This window comes from Hyaena hyaena, unplaced genomic scaffold (assembly GCF_003009895.1).
Source record: "Hyaena hyaena isolate Hyena2069 unplaced genomic scaffold, ASM300989v1 scaffold_53, whole genome shotgun sequence".
Lineage (NCBI taxonomy): Eukaryota > Metazoa > Chordata > Mammalia > Carnivora > Hyaenidae > Hyaena > Hyaena hyaena.
The window spans coordinates 965297-985180 of NW_024080686.1; the positions used below are offsets into that span (position 1 = coordinate 965297).

General features: G+C 48.2%; 1 protein-coding gene across 1 annotated transcript in view; it reads right to left on the bottom strand.

Moving 5' to 3' along the window:
* MBOAT2 (membrane bound O-acyltransferase domain containing 2) overlaps positions 1-16869 on the bottom strand; it is a 125854-nt gene extending 108985 nt beyond the window's left edge. Inside the window, exon 1 of the mRNA XM_039231017.1 lies at positions 16795-16869. Within this exon, the coding sequence (XP_039086948.1) occupies positions 16795-16869 (75 nt within the window). The remainder of the gene's footprint in view (positions 1-16794) is intronic.
* Between the last annotated feature and the right edge of the window lie 3015 nt (positions 16870-19884).

Below are 19884 nucleotides of genomic sequence, written 5' to 3' on the forward strand. Positions count from 1 at the left end.
AATCTTAGATGACACATCTCCAGCATTTCATCCACCTTCTTCAGGTATGCTCTTTTTTTTCACACCTAAACACACAATCGGCCAGCTGTGTACAATGAGTCCACTGAGTCTAAACAAGTGACATTCAGGGCATGCCCAGTGGTGTCTATCATTAGCTCAAATGAATCATTTATGAGAACATGCTCCATTACTCAATCATAATTTTTTAAATTTTTAATAATATTTTATCCATTTTTAAGAGAGAGAGAGAGAAAGAGAGAGAGGGAGAGAGAGAGAGAGAGAGCAAAGACAGTGCGTGAGCGGGAGAGGAGCAGAGAGGGAGGGAGACAAAGAATCAGAAGCAGGCTCCAGGCTCTGAGCTGTCAGCACAAAGCCAAACATGGGGCTCGAACTCACAAACTGCGAGACCATGACCTGAGCCAAAGTAGGATGCTTAACCAACTGAACCACCCAAGCACCCCAATCAGTAATTTTTTTAGTATATTTTAGTAAATAATAGAGGCAAAAAGCAATACACCTTCAAACAAGTATGCCAACAATGCAATACTCTAAAAAGGGCAACACAGGAAAATGTGGAACTTCCCAGAGAGCTAGAAGGGTTCACACGTGAACCCATGAATTCCATAGAAAAGTCAGGGCTATTGATACCTAATTTACTAGGATGCGGGTGTTCATAAGTCAGCCACGTAAAGAACGAATGGAATGCCTCCAATGACCTAAAAGGTGACCCTGAAGAAATGGGCTTCTTCAGACCATTTCTGGACTACTTCAGAAAGTTGGTGGGCCCCAGGATGACAAAGTTTCTCACAACTACAGCTATCCAGCAATGGAACTCACTGCCCAAATGAAGGGAGCAAGCTTCCACCACGGAAGCGTTCTACCAGAAGCCAGACGGCCCCCCCACCAGAGACCAGCGAAGATCCGATTTCACACAAGCAGCGCTCCCCAAAGGCGCAAGGGAGCCGATTATTCTTGGGGTGCTTGCTAGAGCGAGGCTCAAGCAACTCACAAGGCTTCATGGCAGAGGCCCAGCTGGACCCTGGGCTGACTCCTAGACCTATGATCCTAACCACCAGAATCTTGATGCCTGAGGCATGTTTGCTTTTCTTTTTTTTTTTTTTTTAATTTTTTTTAACGTTTTTACTTTATTATTGAGAGACGGAGCATGAGCATGGGAGGGGCAGAGAGAGGGAGACACAGACTCTGAAGCAGGCTCCAGGCTCCGAGCTGTCAGCACAGAGCCCAACATGGGGCTTGAACCCACGACCTGTGAGATCATGACCTGAGCCGAAGTTAGACACTCAACCCACAGAGTCACCCAGGCGCCCCTGCACGTTTGCTTTTCAAATAGCCCTGCCATCAGACCCCGCCCACCTGCGCTCTGATCTCCGCCCTCCAAGGCCTTGCACAAAGCCTGGCCAGCAACCGAAGAGCTCGGTCTGCCCTGCTTTCCTCTGCGAAGTGTCCTCACCCGCAGGCCGCACAGTCTCTCTGGGATGCCAGGAAAATTCATCCTTCAAGATTCGGTCTCAAACGTTACCTCACATGACCAATCCAACCCCGAGTTATGGTTGTTTTTCCCTGGACGATTCCAGAGTGTGATGGAGCCCGTCCCACTCTCCCACAGCAACCGAAGCACAGCAGGACAGGGCTGCCCACGTAGGGGCTACTTACCAGCCCCCCACAGCTCCTTGCTGTGACCTGCGGCCACGTGACAAAGCTCTAGCAGAAGGAAGGTGAGTCACAGTGACGTGTATGAGCCACTCAGGGCCGACAACTGCCACCACGTGGGGTTCTCTCCCCTTCTTTCCTGCTGGAAAGGTTGGAGGACTGGAACGTTCTGAGTTCTCAAAGTATGGTCACCGGGGCGGTGGCAGGAGCAGCGCCTGTGAACCCACCACACGTGTCAAGTATTAGGCCCCAACCCAGCGCCCCCGGATGAGGCGCCCTGGTCGCGGGGCCCAGCCATCTATGTCTGTGGCAGGGGAGTCCCGGGCCATGTCAAGCCGAAGGACCACTGTCCTGGGCAAAGAAGCCTCAAACAGGCTACTAACAGAGCACCAGGAGAAGAACGAGTTAGAAGAAACATAGGTTTTTGTAGGACCAGGCAGCGCACAACTCCCCACCATCAGGACCTTCTGCATCACACTGCTTCATTAGAAAAATAAACCACGATCTTTACATCACTGACCTACCGCTGGGACTCCCTGCTGTAGCGGCCTTATCCAAGCTAATCCCAACATCTCTCCTCTGACATGCACTTGCGTGCTGGAAAGATCCTTCCGTTTTTCCATCCAGATGGCCAACAGACACATGAAATGATGCTCAGCGTCACTCATCATCAGGGAAATACAAATCAAAACCACACTGAGATACCACCTCACGCCGGTCAGCGTGGCTAAAATGAGCAAATCAGGAGACTCTAGATGCTGGCGAGGATGTGGAGAAGCGAGCACCCTCCTACACTGCTGGTGGGAATGTAAACTGGCGCAGCCGCTCTGGAAAACAGCGTGGAGGTTCCTCAGGAAATGAACAATAGAATCCCCCTATGACCCAGTAATAGCACTGCTAGGGATTTACCCGAGGGACACAGGAGTGCTGATGCATAGGGGCACATGCACCCCAATGTTCACAGCAGCACTCTCAACAATAGCCAAAACATGGAAAGAGCCTCAGTGTCCATCAACGGACGGACAGATCAAGAAGATGTGGTTTATCTATACGATGGAATACCACGTGGCAATGAGAAAGAATGAAATCATGTCATTTGCAGCAACGTGGATGGAACTGGAGAGTATTATGCTGAGTGAAATAAGTCAGGCAGAGAAGGACAGATACCATGTTTTCACTCATCTGTGGATCTTGAGAAACTTAACAGAGGACCATGGGGAAGGGGAAGGGGTAAAAAAAAAAAGTTACAGAGAGGGAGGGAGGCAAACCATAGGAGACTCTTAAATACTGAGAACAAACTGAGGGTTGATGGGGGTGGAGGAGAGGGGAAAATGGGTGATGGGCATGGAGGAGGGCACTTGTGGGGATGAGCACTGGGTGTTATATGAAAACCAACTTGACAATAAACTATAATAAAAATTATATTTAAAAAAGTATTTGTCCGTCTTCTCTCCCTGCTACACGAGAAGCTCAAGAGCCAGAACCAGCTCTGACCATCTTCACATCGGGGACCGAATAAACCCCCTCCTATATGTACTACATATTCAGCAAACCATGCTATGTACTCACCCCTGACTCTCTTTACTACCAAAATGGTAATTCCTAACATCTCAAGTGATACCATAACCCAGTAACTTTCCTTTTATAAAAATGTTCTAGAGGCTCCTGGGTGGTGGCTCAGTCAGTTGGGCACCCAACTCTCGATTTCGGCTGGGGTCATGGTCTCACGATTTGGGAGTCTGAGCGCCGCGTCAAGCACACACTGACAGTGCGGAACCTGCTTGGGATTCTCTCTTTCTCCCCTCCCACTCTGTTCTCTCTCTCGAAATAAATCAAATAAACTTAAAAAATTCTTTATTACAAAAAATGTTCTAAAAGTACCACCATTCATTGCAGACAACAACCCTGCAACTATTTCCAAATTTCCACGATCATTCTCAGAATGATGCCAATTTGTCAAAGGTCTGTCTTCTACAAGATTACTGCCTAGTTTACTTCATTCCCAGTTCCCGAGACGGCTCTGGAGTTTGCCCACGGTCCACCCTCTCGGGACATGACTTATGTGACTTTCGCCTCACCCTGCTGCACGCTGCTGTCCAACACAGAGATGGCCAATTTACCTCCTAACCCATGTCACCAACCTGGCCAAGGCACACTGACCTATGGGGCCTTTCTTCAATTTACAAGAGCTTAGACTTCAATATCATACATTTACCAAATCTAGAATTAGGGACAAAATAGGGAAATGCAGTTTACTAGTTTCACTATTTTCCCAGAGGTCCTTGCTTTCCATCAAATCAATACAGAAAGGAAAATAATCCAAGACCAGCCTTGGGCACTATTCCAATGTATTTTGTCTTTGCCAAAATGGTCCCAACACCCTCTTGTCTTTAATATTCTGAGGATTTTTTTTTAAATAGACTGAAGTGTTGGCTACCAAAGTTACTTGATAAATCACATCCTATGTGGTAAACTCTGAGTCTGTGCCAAACACCTTCTTGGAACAGCATATTTCTCCATTAATCTCCATTTCCTATACTTTACAAAAGAAACCTCTTTAGAATGGAATCCTTCCAATCCATAGCGAAAATTGTAACAGATACGCAGTTTGACAACAGCCACAATTCTCTTCACTTCTGACTGGCTTATTAGAGTTTCCATTCAAATCTAATGGAAGCCTGAAGCTCACTGTCATGATGCCAAATATACCAAGACTTTCCCTTACTATGTGACTTTAAAAATACTTTACAAGAACAAAAGGAAATGGCACTCTGGTCTGACACTGAGGGAGAGGCCCAGGAGCCAGCTCAGGCAGGGGTATCGTCTTGGACTAAGGACCCCTGACCCATCTGCAAAGATACAAAGTGCTAGTAAGGGTAGCTTCCCCTTGCCCTCTACCTTCATCCACTCGGCTCTCCTCAGACACCAAAAGTCTTCGTCATTTCTATTCTTGGTAAGCAGCTAACATGAGCAGCTGCGCCAGTCCTGGTATTAGAAACGGCACGCTGACACTCACAGCGAAGCGTACTGTAGATTACACTCCAACTCCACAGCCTAAATAGCTATCACAAGACAAAATATTCTGGTCAAAATTCAATGTACGCTCCAAAAACACTGAAAACCTGATAGGGGCTTATAAAGCAACCAAGACCTTTCCAAGTATTACTTTATTCTCTACTAGCTAGATATTTTTTTGAAATGTCACACCCCATAAAACAGCCTTGACAACTTAGATCAAGTAATAGTGATAATGCTGGATCTTTAACAGGAATAAAATGACAGTAGTGTGAGATCCCAACGTTCCCACCGTAAAGTGATATGAACTTTCAAGATCACTTCCAAGATGTGACCCACTCCAAACGAAAGGAACTAGCCACGTAAAATTTAATTTGAAATTCTGTTGGCCAATTTAAGGATGAAATTAACAAGTGATGAAATGTAAGAATTACATCTTCAACTACTGCCTGGCCGAGTTTGCAAGCCTTCTCTAGTCCTGACTGCCTGCCAACAGTTATTATCTGGTCTGTTATAGTTATTACACTATCCTAGGGCAATATACTTCAGAGTGGACTGACCACCATCAACTATAATAGAAACTGCTACCTACTTCTGAATGGCCAATAAGCTAAATCTATCCTACACATGCTGCTTGAGCTCAAAAAAAGAAAACTTCAGAGAATTTTAGCCAAAATTTTAAAAAAATCATATCTTCACAAAAGAATCTAGCATTCCAGCTTCCCTTGAAAAAATAAATCAGCTTTGGTGGGGCGCCTGGATGGCTCAGTCAGTTAAGCATCCGACTTTAGCTCAGGTCATGATCTCACGGTTCGTGAGTCTGAGCCCCGCGTCGGGCTCTGTGCTGACAGCTCAGAGCCTGGAGCTTGTTTGGGATTCTGTGTCTCCCTCTGCCCCTCCCCTGCTCACGCTTGCTCACTCGCGCGCTCTCTCTCACTCTCTCTCAAAAGATAAATAAACATTAAAAAAATTTTAAAAAGGAAAAAAAAATTACTGACTGCCTGCAAGACGAGTGGTTTTGAAACTAGTGGTTTTGCAAAACAGGCAGCGTTCCTCTCCATTTGGTTTTAACAAAGTAAGTATCACCTAAATGCCTTTTGTGTGCGTAGATCTACCTCAGATTTAGAGTCAAAAAGAAAAGGATTCAGAATTTTTTGTTTGTATGAGCAAGGTACTCTTTAATACACGTGTAACCAAGTAACTAAATAGATCTAAAACCAGACACTATCTGGAAGTCTGACTTTCCACAGACACCTAGTTTGGCACAGAAATCCTCTAGAAACTAAGAAAGTTGCTAAGGTATGACGGATGAACACAGAAAGCACGCTGCATTTCGGTGCCCTGTCTAGGCAGGAGAAGGCACCTGGCTGGCAGCTGGGGGTCCCCCACACTTCCCCTCTCCAAAAGGACACTGGCTGCCCAGGGAGGATCCAGTGAGAACACCTGCTGCTGATGGAAAGCCAGGCTTCCCGGAATTGGCTGCAGGGCGGGTGGGGGTGGGAAAGGGAGCCAAAGGAGCCTTCTGGAAGGCCCAAGAGAAAGGGGAGAGGGCGTGGCACCACAGGCAGCAGCCCTTTGTTCTTTATGAATGACGACAATTATGCACTCTTTCTTTCTTTCGAATCTCTTGATCACAGTGCTGATAAAGCTTCTCTCTTCAATCACCCCTCATCCCCCTCATCACCAGGCACTGCAGTCACTTAGCTGAGAACACTGGCACCTCTCCTGGTTGTCTTCATTTCCCTCTGAATCCTCATCCCAGTCCCCCAAACTTCTTGGGTGCTTTACAAGTCTCCTTTTAAGTCCCCACTAGAAGACAATAAAGTGGCCCAAAGGTTGACGTAGCCTCCTTGGGACTGGCCATCTGCTGTGCCGTCCCGGTCCCGGTCAGCCTCCCGACCCAGGCCTGTGACGCTCAAGGCCGCGCACCTGCTAAGAGGCACCACAGGCCCGCAGGAGGAGACCAAGTCCCAGGGGGACCTGAACCCCCTCCGGGGAGCTAAGCCCGCTGGGCTGCAGACACAAGGAAGCGCCTTGTCCGTGGAGAGGCCACCACTGACCTCTGGTCTCACGATCGGCCCCGGAGCCAGGGAGGGTGTGAGTGGTAAGGACAGTGGTGAAAAGGTGAAAAAGTGAAGCGGTGGCAGGAAAAAGAGCCCTGAGAGCCGGGGCGCAACTGCACAGGCCCCACCGCCCCCTCACTCAGCATCCGGCCCGGGTGACCCCCTCGGCCAGGGCCCTGCGCCCCTGCCTGCTCAGCTGCTCGTGCCAGCGGAGGCCGTGAGCCAGTGCTAAAATCACAGCAGCAGCCCGCAGCCGCTCTCTCCGGGGCGCCCCGCGCGTCTTGCGCACCGTCGGGCGCTGGACACTCAGGGCAAAGTGCGCGGCTGAAAACACACGGACAGACAGACTGACCAGCCTCAGGGAAGGGCGGAACTCTCCTGCAGCACCCTGTCCTCTGAGCCCTGGAAAAGTATGTCAGTAGTTATTCACACCCAACCCTGAGCTTCCCTTCCTCAATGCCAACCACACCCCCGGGGGCAGGGCCCCCCAGCTGCCCCGTCTGACCGCCCAGGGCACTGCTGCTTACAACAGATCAGTGAATGTTAAGACCACGCAGCTAGTAAGTGACCATCACTGGTGCCAGTCTGTGCTTTTCACCACACCAGTTCCCCTTCCTCCAGGCACTGCCTAAGCCGACGCTGGTCCTCAGCATGAAGGATACAAGCATGAGTAAGAGGAGGCCCCTATTCTTTTTTTTTTTTTTTTAAATATTTTTATTTATTTCTAGGAGAGAGAGAGAGAGACAGCATGAGCAGGAGAGGGTCAGAGAAAGAGGGAGATACAGACTCTGAAATAGGCTCCAGGCCCTGAGCTGGCAGTCAGCACAGAGCCCGACGCGGGGCTCGAACCCATGAACCGTGAGATCATGACCTAAGCGAAAGTCGGACGCTTAACCGACTAAGCCACCCAGGCGCCCCACCCCCTATTCTTTTTTTAATTTTAATTTTTTTAATGTTTATTTTTGAGAGAGTAAGAGCGTGAGCGGAGGAGGGGCAGAGAGAGAGAGGGAGACACAGAATCCAAAGAAGCCCCCAGGCTCCGAGCTCTCAGCACAGAGTCTGATGGGGGGCTCAAACCCAGGAACCACCAGATCATGATCTGAGCCAAAGCTGGATGTTTAACCAACTGAGGCGCCCAGGTGCCCTGGGGTGGCTTCTGTTCTAAGGCAATTGACAGCCCAGCAGGGAGAAGTGTAAAATTAGCAGATAAAATAATTTTTTATCTACAGGTGCTATCAGAGCAAGTTAAAGCAGGAGGGGGCATGAGGCAGTGGCTTGGGAGGCCTCATCAACAAGCGGGGGCGGGCTATCCTACCACTGCTTTCCACAGTTGGAACTCACATTTGAGAAGCAGCCAGTGGCGGGGGAAAGACCCAAAGACGCGCTCATCAACGCCTTCCTAAGAAAGAAAGATCTGGATGAGAATGGGCTTTTGCTCTGCAGACAGGAGAGGCGGGTGGGAGTCCAGAGCCAAGGAGGGAGGTTGAGCGGGGTGACTTCAGGCAGAGGGAACAGCTCAGTCAAAGGCAGGGAGTTAAAAGCCAGGAGAAAGCACAGAGGGAGCGGGGCAGTGTTAGTAACTGAGTACACAGGCACTTGGAGCAGCAGGAGACCAGGATTCAAATTCCAGATCTAAAGTCTACATGCACGGCCTTTGGCAACATACCACTCTGGCCTGGGGGGGTGGGCGGGGAGGTTCCAAATAATAAAAAGGGGTCGGCACCACACTGCAGAGGTGCTAAGCCTATCCTTCAGGGGCCAACGGTTGGCAAAGGCAAGCAGGTGGTAGGAACCGGGAGGAGCACCGCCTCTTACAGGGAGGCCTCCCATTGAGGCAAGGGCCCGAGCTCAGACTCCTGACACCGTACGCGGGAAGTTATACACAGTCACTGGGGATAAATGACAGAACTGAAAGGACACGCGTACATCACTCAACAAAAAACCTGTCCCATTTCAGGGCCACGCCGCCTAGAGCACATTATGAAATTTATTTCTCCAAATCTTGTGATCATATTGCCAGCAGCACCATAAACTGCTTTCTATTTAGAGCTTACATGTTAAGTGATTAAATACAAACACTCGAAAAAGTACATCACAGGGCACCTGGGTGGCTCAGTCGGTTAAGCACCTAAACTCCTGGTTTCGGCTGAGGTCAGGATCTCACAGTTTTGTGGAGTCAAGCCCCACGTCCGACTCGGCACTGGCAGTGTAGAGCCTGCTTGGGATTCTCTCTCTCTTCCTCTCTCTCTGCCCTTCCCCAACTTGTGCTGTCTCTGTCTCTCTCAAAATAAACGCACAAACTTTAAAAGTAAAAAATATGGCACATTTTTTTATAACCCTTTAGTAAAATGGAGAGCCTTACAAAGCTCTTTAACTGAGGGTGGTGAGGGTCGGGGGTAAGGAGGAGCCTGGTCACAAACACAGGTTCCCTGGCCCTCCTTCGGGAGGTCTGGGGAGACGCTGAACACAGATTTGCGACAACAATCTCACATGACTTCTGATACAAGTGGTCTCAAAGCCACACCTTACAAAGTGCTGCGGCAGGCAAGTGTGGACACTGTGGGGAGTCAGGCAGGGGACTCACCGATGGGGAGAGCATTTCTCAAAGTTTGCTGCCAGTTGTGGCTATAAGCATGGGAGGCAGAAGCCTGATGACGGTGGCTGTTAAGAGTGAATAGGAATTGGGCAAACAGAAACACCAAGAATCAACTATTCTTTCAAAACGCTGGACTGAGAAGGGAGAGAATGAGGATGTGCACTTAGGGGTGCGACCAACAGTTTTTACCTGTAAGGAAACTGAGTAATACTTTACAACACTTACTAGTTTTCGTGTTGTTCTGGATATTTCAATCCCCTCAAGGTCCTCCTGCGTCTCCAACACATCAACTCGCCCTCAGAAGGGGATCCCGGCTGGAGACAGAGGATGGGAAGGACGAGGGGGTGTTCCTCCCTTCCATCCCCCTCCTTCAAGCTCCCCGCAGCAGGGAGCGGCCCTGAGGGCTCCCCCATGGGGTTCTCTGCTTCCTTCCGCTTGCCTCTCCAGGCCTAGCTTGCCTCTCCAGGCCTAGCGGGGCTGGTACTGGGGGACTGTGCTATCCCTTGCTGATTTCCCTAAACCTGCGCTGATCTTAGTAAATAAATAGTTCTTAAGGTCTCGCTGGGTACCTAGTTCGGTCTGGCTCCCACCAGACCCCGAACGATACATACATCACCGAGGAGGATAAATGCCAGAACAGCACCAAATCCAAAACACTTCTGTGGTTCAAGTAAGAAATCAGTCACAGTGAGATGGGATTCAGAAACAGACTTACAGACACGGTGTCTTGGACGCAGAACTGGAAGAAGGGTCAGGATTTTGACAGCAGAGGAATTAGAAGGGGCATGTCATGGGCACCCCGTCATGTCTCCTGAATCCTGACCCTCCCTTTTCACACATCACCTGTCCCTCCCTCTTCTCCATGCCCTACGTACTGACCAAAGCATGACTTCAGTCTTCACCCATGTCATTCGTAAAAATCTTTCAGCCATCTTCTGAGGACTGTGTTTATTTTATTTTAAAATGAAATAAAACTGTGTGTGTTTTATTTTGAAGAAATCTTGTCAGTTTCTATTGTGTGGACTCCCGCCTGGTAGCTGACTGCAGGCAAAGGCTGCGTGTGATTGTTTTGATTATTTCCCTGGAAAGTCAGCCCTGACGGACCACAATACGCAGAGACGAGGGTCATGTGTACCTACCAAGGTAGCACCAAACACAGGAAGTCTTAAAGCAGGGGACAAAGAACTCCTGGAGCAGTAAGAAGCAGAAAAACCACTTCTGATTCCAGATTCAAAACTAGATTTTAATCCTAATTTAATCACTGTGTGGGCATATGACTGAACCTGAACCTCCTATTTCCCTTCCTGAAAAGAAAGGCCTAAAGATTACAAACGGAATACATGTGAACGGATGTTAGCTTACACAGGCATCATAATTCGTGGAGGAAAGGTGTGGCAAACGTGTAGCAGGAGCCAGGCACCTGACACACATAATGCGTGTTCGGTATTGTTACTTATTTTACATCTTACAGATGAAGAAACTGGGGCTTGAAGAAAAACATGGTAATTTGCCAACAGCACGGGGCTGGCAGGGGCTGGCTGTCCCTGGTCATGCCTTTCTCACCGCTCCACCACACGAGCGCTTCCCATAGAGAAAGGGACAGAAAACCGGGAAACCAAGGTGAACTGCAATCTGCAACACGTGCGGCACTTTGCTTGGCTGCTTCAGATGAAACAGAAAGGCGATTTCGATGCTTACTGGTGAAAACTTCTTCAAAATGTATTAGTCCATCCTCCTCCCTTGAGTTCTCATTTACATTCCCTCCAACTCCGTCCAAAAAGCATTTGGGGCGGCTTCCTCAGTTAATGAAACAAACGCAGAATCATGGAATTTTAAAACTAAGCACAACACACGTTTCACACAGAAGGAAACTCGTTTATGTTAAGTGACATATCTAAAATTAGTTAACTGACAGGGCCTAAAATACAGATTCAAGATTCCTAGTCCCATATGCCTTCCTTATTAAAAGGAATCTTCCACAGCAGATTGTCTCAGTATTTTCTGGGTTCTCGTGATGAAGACTGATGCTCATTACGGGTGTAAAAGTAGACAGGACAGACAAATTAGTTAAATATTTATGTCCTAAACCTAAAGCATTCAAATGGCGGCTTTAAAATAAAATTAGCCCCTGATGTGCTTGTTTCACTGCCATTCACCTTCTTCCTCTGAAAACTCATATTCTTAAAAAGGCTCAATACTGAAAACTCCACTGATTTCTTCACCTATAAAATGGGGCTCACCACAGCGCAGAACCCTAGGAGGATTAAATAAGTTAATGTTTTAAACTACTCTTTCCCTGAACTTATTCCTTCATTTCATTGGTTGCCTACATCGTACAGGGTGGAGAATATACAGAAAAGGTCAATCATCAAACAGACCCAGGGGCACCTGGGGGGGCTCAGTCAGTTGAGAATCTGACTTCAGCTCCGGTCATGATCTCGCAATTTGTGAGTCTGAGCCCTGCATCGGGCTCTGTGTTGACAGCTCGGAACCTGGAGCCTGCTTCGGATTCTGCATCTCCTTCTCTCTGTCTCTCCCCTCTTGCACTCTGTCTCTCTCTCAAAAATAAAAACGTTTTTAAAAAAGTAAAAGAAAATATTAAAAAACAAAACAGACCGACCAAAAAGGAAACAGGATTTTATAAACCTCCACACTTCTTTCTCTTATACACACACACACACACACACACACACACACACGGTTTTCCCCTATTCCAACCACTACCACCAGCACTTCAGTGTTTGGGAAGTTCTTTATCTCCATTCTCTCCTCTGAAAACCTACTGGCAACCCACATCTACAACAGTGATGTTAAGGCTTTAAATTAAAATTGACCTTTTACTCAAATGCTTAATACCATATATGTATATGACACACATATAATATAAATACACATAACACATATATAACGTATATATATACATACAGCTAAAATACATCAGATCTTGAATCTCATCTGACTTCACAGGGTACTGAGAGGCTCAATTAAATAATACAACAGCTGTGGAAAGAGGCCTGTAAGCTGTAAGGCATTACCCACCGCGCTTACTGCCTAACTTTGCGGATTAGCCGCCATTAGGTCATCCCCCGCCCATGCTTTTCTCTCTCCTCCAAACCTTTCAAAATATCTTGCGCCTCCTTCTCGCCTTCTCCCCGCCCAAACAGTTCAGTCCATCATCTCTGAAAGAGTAATCCTGTCCCCAAACAGGACTGTCTTGATGAGGCCCACTGGCTGCCAGGGAGCCCAACCCGGATACCACTGTCGCTAGGGAAATTTACTCAAATTTCACGGTGTTACAGCCTCATGGGAAATAAGGACAGAAGATGGTCAACGGGGAAAGGAGTAAAGAGAGAGAGGAGAGAGAGGGCAGGAGAGCAGTCTCAGTCTGGTAACTCAGAGAGGTAAATCAGACGTAACAGAATATATATATGAGGAGATTAACACACACACACACACTCTAAAACACAGGTTGATTTGGGACATGTAATTATTCTCTCTTGCTTGTTACTCCTCGCTTTGGGGTCTTTTAAAAATTCACCACACCAGCAACTAATCCAGAACATAATTATATTCAATGACATCTGGCGCCTTCCCCACATCCTATGTGCAGACCCTTGAAACCCCCTCTCCCTGTCTATCCCCTTCATGGTACCCACCCAGTAAAGTCCCCTGCAACGCAAGGCCTAGAAAGGTGAGACCGCACAGGCTTACAGCATCATTTACCCTCACTTCCTGGCGGAATGAGTATTTTCAGTTAAATTTAAGGCACACTTGGGGCACCTGGGGGGCTCAGGCAGTTGAGCGTCCAACTTCAGCTCAGGTCATGATCTCACGGTTTGGGAGGTCAAGCCCCGCGTCGGGCTCTGTGCTGCTCTTTTCCCTGCTTTGGATTCTGTGTCTCCCTCTCTCTCTGCTCCTCCCTACTAGTTCTCTCTCACGCATGCACTCTCAAAAATAAATAAACATTAAAAAAAATTTTTTTAATTTAAGGCACACTAAACAACTACTATGGTTACCTCAAGGTCACTGCAATTCTCAGGAAAGATTAAACAGCCCAAGAGTCTAAGACAAGATCTGCTCCTTTTCCTTGTCTGCCTTTTCCTTGTCTTACTACAAAATAGTTCTCTTTTCTTTCTTAACTTACCTTGCAATGTACATTTGCATATTCCATACAGGCCAGTATTTTCTATCATTTCATAAATTCTACACTCACTCTAGTACAACAGCTAGACTAGTTCTCTGGCCCTAAGGTTCTTTTTTTCCTCTGACACTAAACAACTGCTTTTATAATTTCCTAAATTTTCAAAACATTGTTAATTAGCACATACCAAATTAACATACTAACAAGTTATATTTTTACACTTTTCATTTCCTGATTTGTCTTTTTCCGGTTGAATCACACTATTTGATTACAAGTAGTTCTTAGGCTTCTTCTCAACTTGGACTCAATTATTTACATGTTACAAATATTAACTATTTCAAAATAATGATTAAATGACTCTTTATTCATTCAATTTACAATAAGAGTTTGTAGTTATATCAAGAGTTTTATCGGCAAAAAAGTCAATTCTTCACTGCCCCAAAGAAAGAGTTTATCATCATCATGAAAGTTAAGACATGTGTGGTTAGTAATCCAATCTTAAGATTTGGGAAACAATTCAAAATACAATGGCTGCAAAAATTCAGAGCAGTCCCAAGAGAATGAAGGTTGTCCAAGATACCAAATCAAGACCTACACAGATAATAAAGAAGGAAAGTCGAAATCTCAAGCCTTGTCATCTTTCCTTGAGTCTCCTGTTAATTTCAGTACCGAAAAGAACTTGCTCTGGATTGCTGAAATGTTTAAATGAGTTCATTAATATCAAATCACTTTAAAAAGTTATATGCATTATAAAAATTAAAAGAGGGGTGCCTGGGTGGCTCAATCGGTTTGGGCATCTGACTGTTGACTTCAGCTCAGGTCACGATCTCACAGTTTGTGGGTTCGAGCCCCACATCAGGCTCCATGCTGGCAGTGAGTAGACTGCTTGGGATTCTCTCTCTCTCTCTGCCCCTACCCTGCTCATGTGCTCTGTCTTCCTCTTTCTCTCAAAAATAAATAAACTTAGGGGCGCCTGGGTGGCTCAGTCAGTTAAGCGTCCGACTTCGGCTCAGGTCATGATCTCACGGTTCGTGGGTTCGAGCCCCGCATCGGGCTCTGTGCTGACAGCTAGCTCAGAGCCTGGAGCCTGTTTCAAATTCTGTATCTCCCTCTCTCTCTGACCCTCCCCTGTTCGCACTCTCTCTCAGAAATAAAATATTTTTAAAAAATTTTTTAAATTAATTAATTAATTAAACTAAAAAAAAGATATTAGCATAGGGGCGCCTGATTGGCTCAGTTGGTTAAGTTTCCAACTCCTGATTTCAGCTCAGGTCATGATCTCACAGTTAGTGGGATCAAGCCCCACACGTTACGCACTGACAGCTGCTTAAGGCTGCTTGAAATTCTCTCTCCCTCTCTCTCTGCCCCTCCCCTGCTCGCACAAATGCACAAGGGCTCGCTCGGTCTCTAAAAACTAAACATTTTTTTAAAAAATAAAAGGTGTTAGCATAGCAAAAAATATATATATTTCATCATGGTAAGCAGAGAAAGAAAGAACACACCTGTTCCCTAAAATTAATGAAAGGCTACACGGTGACAGATGCTAAGGACACTTATCTGGTGAGCACTGTGTAATGTACAGAACTGTCCAATCACTATGCTGTATACCTAAAACTGATATAATACTATAAATCAACTACACTAATTTAAAAACAAAGTTCGAGGCCTATCTCCCTTGCTCCTCCTCATCAAAACAAATGTTAAACAGATACCTACCCCGCATTCACTGATACCCTGGCAACAACCTACTTAAGTCACGGGTGTAAAAACGCTAAAAGGTCATACAGTGTAGTTCAGTTTGGAAAAGTGAGAATCCTCCACAGGGCTGAGAAGATTAAAAAAAAAAAAAACAACAACCCTAAGTTCTGATAAGTGTAGATAAGTGTATTAATAAACAGAGAAAACTACTTTTTTACAGCACATGATTAATTTCACCGCTGGTAACTTTTATTAACATGACCTATACAACTGCTGCTCAAGATTTGTGGGCGATGCGGATTTTACCATGAACCAAAAATTACAACTAAAACAGAAGTAAGGGATTCAGATGTGAATGGAGGTAGAATTTTTTCATATACTTGGACACACTTCAGCCTTAAAAAAAAGAAAAAACAAAACAGTAAAGCACAAAGTAAGTTAATGTTCTAAGGTCAGGCACAGGGATGGTGTCCCATCTGGCTGCTATGAAACCTAGTCTGGACACAGAGGAATCCTGCCTTGTCAATGAAATCCCTGATGACACCGAATGACAGCAACACACTCAAGAAAACGAAGTGAACCAGGATCCTTGTAAAGCCCAAACGCTTCTAGATCCAGTGCACCTGAAATAATTGTAAGCGCCAAGTGTCAGTTAATCTAGCCGGGAGCTAGAGCAATTATGTGTCTCCCCCCCCCCCACTTCCCCAACAACGACCCTAAATGTCACAATCCTAAATGTCACTGCGAGAAAATACTTCCAAACTTTTTCTGAATAAAAATGGCGCTGCTTCCCCATCACACTACTGTTTATTTCTCAACAACCCTTGGGCCTTCCACACAAACTCAACTGGCCTCGTTGAAATACCTCCCTTCCCCAAACAGTGTCATGTGGGTTTTTTCTTTTTTTTGAGGAGTGTGGGAGAGACGGGTAGGGTGGCTTCTTCCAACCACAAGGTTGCAACTTTCTCAGCTAGAAATCCTGGGATTATCACCTGACTTTGACTTTGCTTCATAACCCCTGCCTTCCCCGCAAACTGTTGCCTCTCGGTGAAATAAGCCACACTCCAATGCAAACTGTCCCAAGGCGCGGGTCGCTGGCCTCCCCCACGCCACGCTCGCGCGTCTAGTGCGCTCTCCGCCGAGGTCCATCCATCCTGCTTCCCCGTGGGGCATTCGGTGCCACGCGCGCCGGGCACAGACACCGAAGCACAGCCTTTCTACACCGTCTACACCCGTGCCCACACGCACTGCAAGCGGCTTCGGGACTCCGGATCGCCGAGCGCCCGGCGCACACACGACCCGGCTCGGGGCGCTGCTGTGGCGGGCAGCAGGGCCAAGCATGCACGCGCGCACGTCGGTGCCCGGAGCCCCCCCACCCCCACCCCCGCCCCGGGCTGCACGGGCACGGCCGGGATGGGGGCTGGGTGGGCACGCCGGGGAGGGGCTGCTGGCGCGAGATGGCGTGCGGACAACAACAGGCGGGCCGCCCCCTCCCCTCAAGGGGCGGCCCCCGCCGCAGCCCGTGCCAGGGGTCCCGGCTCCCGCGCCGAGGGCACACGGCCGGGGAGGGGGCGGCGAGGGCGCGACGCCAGCGGGGCCGCCTCGGGTACCTGGTCGATGGGCAGCTGCACGGCGTTGCTGAGGGGCTGCAGCAGGGTGGAGCCCGTGGTGCTGGTGGTGGCCATGGCCGGCCTGGCGCTCCGCCCGCCGCGCTCCGGCCGCCCGCGCCGCTCGCCCGCGCGCCGTGCCGGGCGACGCCGAGGATGGGGATGCAGCCGGCGCGCCTGCCCCCTGGCCGCCCGCGGTGTGAGCGGCGCGGGGCGGGGCCAGGGAGGGGCCGGGGGCGGCGACCGGCTCGGCCCTCCCCCGATGCCCCCGCCCGCGCCCGCGTGCCCGCGCGCCCGCCCGCCCGCGCCCCCGGCCGCCCGCCCGCGCCCGCTCCCGCGCCCGCCCCGCCCCCTGACTTCCAGCAGCTTCCAGCGCCCCCTCCCCACCTCGCGCGCCCTCGCGCCAGACAGCCCCGCCGCCCAATCGCGGTGCGGCGCCTCGACGCCCGCAGCCAATCAGAGGGCGCTGGCCGCGCCGCGCCCCGCCCCTACCTCAGGCCTCCGCGAGGGGCCGAGGGGCGGCGGCGGCCGACGGCCGCTCGCAGGCCGCCCAACGCGGGGCGGACGTGGCGGGGTTTCGCCCTGTCACCTTTCCTTCGTCCTTCCCGACAGTCGGCGGACAGCCACCCTTCTCTTGGAGGAACCGTGGAAACAAAGGGGAACGGGGTGGCCGCCAGACAAAGGGAACGACGTGAGGGTCGTCGTTGAGCCCGGGCTGGGGGGCGTTGGGGACCAAACCAGGAGGCTCGGAAGAGGGGGGCAACAAACCAAGAAAGTGACCTGGATAAGATGTCCCTTTGTCTTCAGGATTGCGGTGGACAAGCCCGAACTTGAAGCCATTTCCAGTTGTGTGTGCCCCTCTGGCACCCCCACCCCCACCCCGAGCCCGGGGGGGGGGGGTCCCTCGGGGGCGAGAGACCCCGGTGCAGGTGGACGCGGCCGCGCCCCAACCCGGGCCGGAGACCGTCTCCCCTGAACTGCTCGCTGTTGGTGGCCAGCTCGCTGTCCGAGCATCTCTGCACCCCTCGGTCACCTTCTCCCGCGTCTCCACGGGTGTGCTGTTGCCACCCGGTGTGTGTGGTGGTTTGTGCGGGCTGTGTGTATATCGAGTCTGTTTGCCCAGACTTAATTTTTTTTTTTAATTTTTTAAGAACCATTTGAGTTCCTTGGAAATGCAAGTGTCCACTTCTGTTTAAAAGACTTTTTCCCAAAGGACTGATGGTGAATATCAGGAAAACTCAAAATGCAACGGTCTGAAATTTTTGGTAGAAACAGCTCAACCGCAGGTTAAACGCTGCTGTGAATGCTTTAAAGGCCCCAACAAACCACGTGATAAAAGTACGATTACCTCCCCTCCCCCCCAAAGAAGGAGTCACAGAGAAGTCTGGTAAATGACCAGAAGCGCACAGCTAATAGGTAGCAGAGAAAGGGTTGAGAGCCAAGTATTAGACCTTTACAGTTTATCTCTTAAACACTAGGCCCTCTTCTTCCCCGCACTTGAACCCAGTCCGGAAAGTCTCCTCGGCTATCAGGTGTCCCCTTTACTAGATTCCTGCTGGGGAGCCTTGGGTGCTCAGACAGCACAGATACAAACACCCTGAGTCTGTAAATTCCCTGGACCTCGGTGTCTGGAAAGGAGGCAGCCGAGTTGCTAGGTCCAATCTCTTGCTGCCTGTCTTTGGTTGTTGGATTAATTTAATCGTAACCAAACTGATTAAAGGACAGAAGGAAATGCCAGGGCCTTCATTCTGCCTGGGGTAGTGGTGTTCCCAGTGGGAGTTGTAATCGGTTAGAGAACAAACCTGATCAATGGGCTGCTCATTAAAACATATTACACCAATAATCTGGAGCTCTCTATTAATCTCATGTTAGGAAAGTTATTCTTTCCCTTCTCTCCACTGTGGGGAATCGTAGAGAAAGCGCACAGGTGTCTGAGCATAAAACTGAAGGCAAAATTGAAATACCATTTAAAAACCTTAAAAGGTGGGTGTTGGTAACATATTGCAACCTATATAAAGTAGCATAAAGATACAGTCTCAGGTCTAGAACAAATAATGTCTACAAAAAAAAAAAAGTTTCCTTAGACTGACTTTTTTATCTCAGTAGAACATGAATGATAACACCTCTACTTGGGGGTCAAATATCTGAAATAGGCAGGATTTTAGCCATCTGAAAATTTGACTGTGTCAGAGTTGTAAAGCTATAGGTAAAATATAGTGTAATGTTAATACTTAGGTGGAAGTCAGCCCTAGGTTTTCAGTGTCTCTGCCTTTGATTTGCTGCAAACATCTTGAGCTACTCAACCTTTCTAAGCCTCAGTTTCCTCTTGTATAAAAATGACCATTATAATAGCACCAAAACCATGGGTTATAAGGTTAGAAAGCTTATGTAAATGATGAGCTCAGAGCTGTGCTTGGTATATGGTAAAACTTTAAAAAATATATTAATTACCATCCAAGAAATGTAATTCTGAAAATGGTAACTACCTTTCTTATATTAAAAATACTACATCTTCATGTTTTTAGTGAAGAAATTGAGGCCTGTGTTTTGAGCTAATAATTCAGTGGTGATCGCAGAAGTTTGATTGATGCAGGCCTCCTGTCCAGTATCTGCTAATTAGACTAAAAGCTATTAAACTCTGATGAAAGGGGAAAGAATTGAACTAATAATATATAATGCCTCACTCTCCTACCTCAGATAGCATCCATCCTATAAAAGTAAGCCTCACTATCTTAATTCTTTTTTTTTAATATTTTTATTTATTTCTAGGAGAGAGAGAGAGAGAGAGCGTGAGCAGGGAGGGTCAGAGAGAGTGGGAGTCACAGACTGAAACAGGCTCCAGGCTCTGAGCCGGCAGTCAGCACAGAGCCCGAAGCGGGGCCCGAACCCACGAACCGCGAGATCATGACCTAAGCGAAAGTCGGACACTTAACCGACTAAGCCACCCAGGCGCCCCAGAAACTAAATAATTTCATGGGCGCCTTCTTCCTCTAAGATTATACGATTCCCAAGAATGTCTAGATTTTTTTCTGTCTTCCTGAGCCTACATCCAGTCTAGGTTTATTTGACTAAGAGATGTAAACAAAACTATTA